Source organism: Hyalella azteca, unplaced genomic scaffold (genome assembly GCF_000764305.2).
Source record: "Hyalella azteca isolate HAZT.00-mixed unplaced genomic scaffold, Hazt_2.0.2 contig3411, whole genome shotgun sequence".
Classification (NCBI taxonomy): Eukaryota; Metazoa; Arthropoda; class Malacostraca; order Amphipoda; family Hyalellidae; genus Hyalella; species Hyalella azteca.
The window spans coordinates 128,455-133,314 of record NW_025933661.1 but is presented as its reverse complement, the minus strand read 5'-3'; the positions used below and the strand labels follow the sequence as shown (position 1 = coordinate 133,314).

Below are 4,860 nucleotides of genomic sequence, written 5' to 3'. Positions count from 1 at the left end.
AGATGTGTATAAGAGACATACAGTCTATTGTATTTTGATTACTGAGACCAAGACGATTCGTTTGCCACCATTTGCACAATAAAACTCGCAAAACTCGATGTGTTATGATGTTTTAAATGGGTGGGGGTAACCTTTTGCGTCGGGCTGTAGTACAATGACTAACAACACTACCCAAGTAGTACAATGACTAACAACACTACCCAAGTAGTACAATGACTAATAAAATACCAAGTACTATTATGATTACTAACATAAATAGCTAAACTACACGCAATGGCCAATATACGTATCATCTGATATATTCTATACAATTTCTAGGTTTGTCGGTTTAGCTTCAAAAGTTCTGGGTGATCGCCTGACTGAGTTAGGTAGTTAACTAATTTCAATAGTTCGGCTTTTGATCATGTCTCGGGAGTTTTAGGTTATAGGTTATTTATTTATTTATTATTTATGTTATTTATTTATAATTTAGGTTATTTAGTTTTTGTACTCTTTTCTCTTTGGCGTTATCACTTGTGTTATGAGTAGAACATTGTGTTTCACCACTAAACGTTTCGTAACAACCGCACCAACCCCCCAGGCACCACTGTGACTCACTATCATCACACAGCCATTAAGTGCCTCACTATCATCACCACACATTAAGGCCCTCACTATCATCACCACACAGCCATTGAGTACCTCACTATCATCACCACACATTAAGGCCCTCACTTGGACACAGCGGCCAATTTTCCCAATAATGCTGAACATGATTATGAAGATTAGCTCATTAATAGGACACAGCGGCCAATTTTCCCAATAATGCTGAACATGATTATGAAGATTAGCTCGTTAATAGGACACAGCGGCCAATTTTCATCAATATTACCAATCAGCAATTATCGTTGCCTGCCACAGATGAAACTTAATGCATAGTCAGCATCAGCCTTCGTGCTAGCAAAAAAGCCCATTTTGGATAATAATAATTATAATAATAATAGCAGTTTCAGCGTTTATTAGGCCGTAGGCCTGTCGCCGAGTCTTAACATCGCAGAACATTAACAGCATTTTGCGGTCTCGAACTCGCAACTCACTGCTACAATTCTGCTGTGCTTAACCGCCCGGCCTCCTTTCCGATTCTGACCAGAAACTGGCGCACAGAGCTGGGATCGAACCCGCACCTCTCTGCGCCAATCTTGGCACTCTGAACTTTAACCACTGGGTTACTGTGTCATACTTTGAATCTCAGACCATGAAATATAGTTGTACTTAGTTATTTTAATCACTCGTATGGTAATCTGGTAATGCATAACGGTAACGGTAATGCATAATTAAGTACTACTAAAACCCGGATTTTTCCGCGCCATGGGTTCCAACAATACTCGGAATGAGCTAACTCCTGAGCTCCTCTCTGGTGGGTTGACTTCCACAAGTGTAGCCCCGTCTGATAACTTGCTGGCTGCGGCAGCCGCTACCGNAAAATCATTAAACATATTTTAAATTCATTAAATGCATTTTAAATTGATTGAACGCATTTCAAACGAGCAGGGTCGGGCGCGCCTGCTGTACGCTGCGGGCTACACTAACCTGCACAGCGTCGCTAACGCCGAGCCTGAGGCCATCGTGAGGGCGGTACACCACTTGCCCCTTGCTACCGCCGCGCACATCGTACTTAGTGCCAAGGTACGCATGGAACTAGTAGTTCTTAGTGCCAAGGTACTTACGGAACTAGTGGTTCTGACTACCTGAGTAGTTCTTAGTGCCAAGGTAGGTACGGCACTAGTGGTTCTGACTACCTGAGTACTGTGACTAGTAACACTACCCAAGTAGTACTATGACTAGTAACACTACCCAAGTAGTACTATGACTAATAACACTACCCGAGTAGTACTATGATTACTAAGATAAATAGCTTAAGTACACCTAGTGGCCAATATACGTATCATCTTATATATTCTATAAAATTTCTCGCTTGGTTGGTTTAGCTTCAAAAGTTGTGGGTGATCGCCTGATTAAGTTAATTAACTAATTTTAATAATAAGGCTTTTGATCATGTCTCGGGAGTTTTAGGTTATAGGTTATTTAGTTATATATTATTTAGGTTATTTATTTATTATTGAGGTTATTTATTTATTATTTATGTTATTTATTTATTATTTAGGTTATTTTGTTTATGTACTCTTTTCTCTTTGGCGTTATCACTTGTGTTATGAGTAGAACATTGTGTTTCACCACTAAAGGTTTCGTAATAAACGCACCAACCCCTCAGGCACCACTGTAACTCACTATCATCACCACACAGCCATTGAGTGTCTCACTATCATCACCACACAACCATTAAGGCCCTCACTATCATCACCACACAACCATTAAGGCCCTCACTATCATCACCACACAACCATTAAGTACCTCAATATCATCATCCTACAGGAATGGATAGCAAATACGATAAAATACGATTATTTTATCTCACTATCATCACCACACAACCATTGAGTGCCTCACTATCATCACCACACATTAAGGCCCTCACTATCATCACCATACAGGCGGTGCTGCTGGAGAAGGCCGAGGCGCTGCAGGAGGAGGCCGAGCAAGTTCTCTTGGGTCTCACCGATTTCTCCCACCCCGGTAGTTCTTCTTCTTCTGTGTTTTAATGGAAGATTTTTCGCTCTTTGATATTTTCTTGTTAGGCAACGAAAAAAACTTATTTGTACTTTCATGCTTTCATGAGTGTTTTTTGGTTCGATTCGTCTGGCTGCCATTTTTCAAGTCGTACATAAAAAATTCGGCTCGAATTGGTCGCTGGCCATAGTAACCTAAACGCTTAGGTTTGAATGTCAACTTTTGATTGGTCGATGTATAAGCGAAGAACGCTTGGATTGGCCATTTGTCTTCTTTGCAAGAATACAGATATTTTATTTTACTTTTTTTTTTGCACGTTCAAGCAATGCAATTCAAGTGCAGGAAATGAATTGCGATTTAGAGTTTGGAATTTGTATGACAAGGAGTGTGAATCGCAAGTGATCCATTTCATTTTTTTATTGCGATGCCGGTAGCATTTTATCATAATGTTGCTCTGACTGCACTATACAGCTCATCTAATCGGAGTAACAGTGGCAGGAAATTGTGAAGCTCCTGATAAATGTGATATGTTTCGTAGGAAATATTAATCTGAGCTGAAAGTTACTACTAGGCATTTTGTAATGTTTATTGGAAAAGTCAAAAAATTATTTTCGCAAGTTATTGGTAAATTAAAAAAGTGGCTTAACATGCAATTCTATAACTGCGACTGCTTTGCATCCTTTTCTTGAGTTTGCTGAAAATAATTCATATGCAATCTATCCGGCCATCGGCACGTTGGACTCAGTACATCAAAGCGAAATTTGTTTGCATTTGGGGAATTTAGAATAAAGGTTCACCGAAATTTAGAAATGGTTTACCGAAAAGGTGACCTTTACCCCAATTTCGAGAGTTGGCACTTGAATGGACATGGATGAGGAATATGGATAAATGTTTTATATTACAGACTAGTTTTCCTTAGGCTAGTGGAAAGTAAACTTTGATTTCGAACGCTGTTTGTCTGCTCCGCACTTCTGCAGCTGTGATTCCATGTTTTTCCTTCAGATCTTGTAGTACCCTTGCGAGAATAGGGTAAAAAGTACTATTCTTATTCCAAACGCGTTATTTTATTGAGCAAAAAAGTAGTGATCAACGAGGTTACAGGACCTATAAAATAGGTATTTTTTGGAAGTAAGATTTTTATACTTCCGTCATGATGTGTTCTGTCAAGTTTATATCGTGGATATAATCACCGAATTATCATTCCAAATCTCTATTCTAACTTCTAATCTCATGTTGTGTTACAATAGGACATTAAACGTTTGCTGACTGTGATATCAGATTAAGGTACGTATTTTTACACTCGATAAATCTGGACATCAGTGGTAGAAGAAGTGTCTTGGATTTACGTATCATTGATTTTGTATCTGTTTCTCTGTGGTCTGTGTTTACATTTATCTTAATGAAGTCTTCATCTCTGTTGGCATTTGTGTATGTGTATTCATCTTGTATATAAATGTGTTCTCTGTATTTGTGTTGATTGTAACTGTGTTCGTTGTATATTCCACAGGAAACTCTTATTAAACTCTCATGAACTGATGCGCTTCTCGTTTTAATTCCACTATCTACAAGTACGAAAATTTGCAGAAAAAAAGATCAATTCAGTCAAATTTACATAATTATCAAAGATTATACCAATTATATTTGATTACTTTCCTCGTGGATAAAAATCTACTTTTTATTCATATGTTGTAAATGTGATATGTACCGGTAAATTGAGCACCATATTGAAAAATCCAGGCAAATAATTAACATTAATAGAGGTAATTAATATTAATTATTAAATATTGAATCATTGACTAATAATATCATTAATTATTATTATTCATTATTGAGGGCGCTAAGTTGAAGGCTGTAAAGGCAGGGCAAAAGGGCGGCAGTCAAGAAGTTCATTTTTCCTATTTATTATCCTCGTTTTTTATTTATTATATAAAACTAGGGATATTATATATATCCCTTTCATGAGCGTTGTTCTGCCGCCCCAGGGGCCTAGCCACCCCTCCCTTATACTGAGCCTTGGGTGCATCGTAAAATTTATCCATTGTAGCTTTCTTTTTAGCGCATTTTTTCATTTATGTAAAAAATGCACTATTGTGCTTGCAATGTCCGTCCGTCTGTCTGTCCGGCTGTCCGTCCGTGACTTCACGTTGTCGTCGACGAGAAAATGCGCTCTCTGTCACTCACTGCAGTGAGTACTGAGTTATTTTTTGAGCTTCATGTTATTATTTGATATTCAAGAGATAACAACAATCTTAA

General features: G+C 38.1%; 1 protein-coding gene across 1 annotated transcript in view; it reads left to right on the top strand.

The window, feature by feature from the left end:
- LOC108681752 (helicase POLQ-like) overlaps positions 1-4,144 on the top strand; it is a 25,676-nt gene extending 21,532 nt beyond the window's left edge. Inside the window, exons 18-19 of the mRNA XM_018170820.2 lie at positions 1,531-1,665; positions 2,532-4,144. Of these exons, the coding sequence (XP_018026309.1) occupies positions 1,531-1,665; positions 2,532-2,639 (243 nt within the window). The 3' untranslated portion in view covers positions 2,640-4,144. The remainder of the gene's footprint in view (positions 1-1,530; positions 1,666-2,531) is intronic.
- The last annotated feature ends 716 nt before the right edge of the window (positions 4,145-4,860 follow it).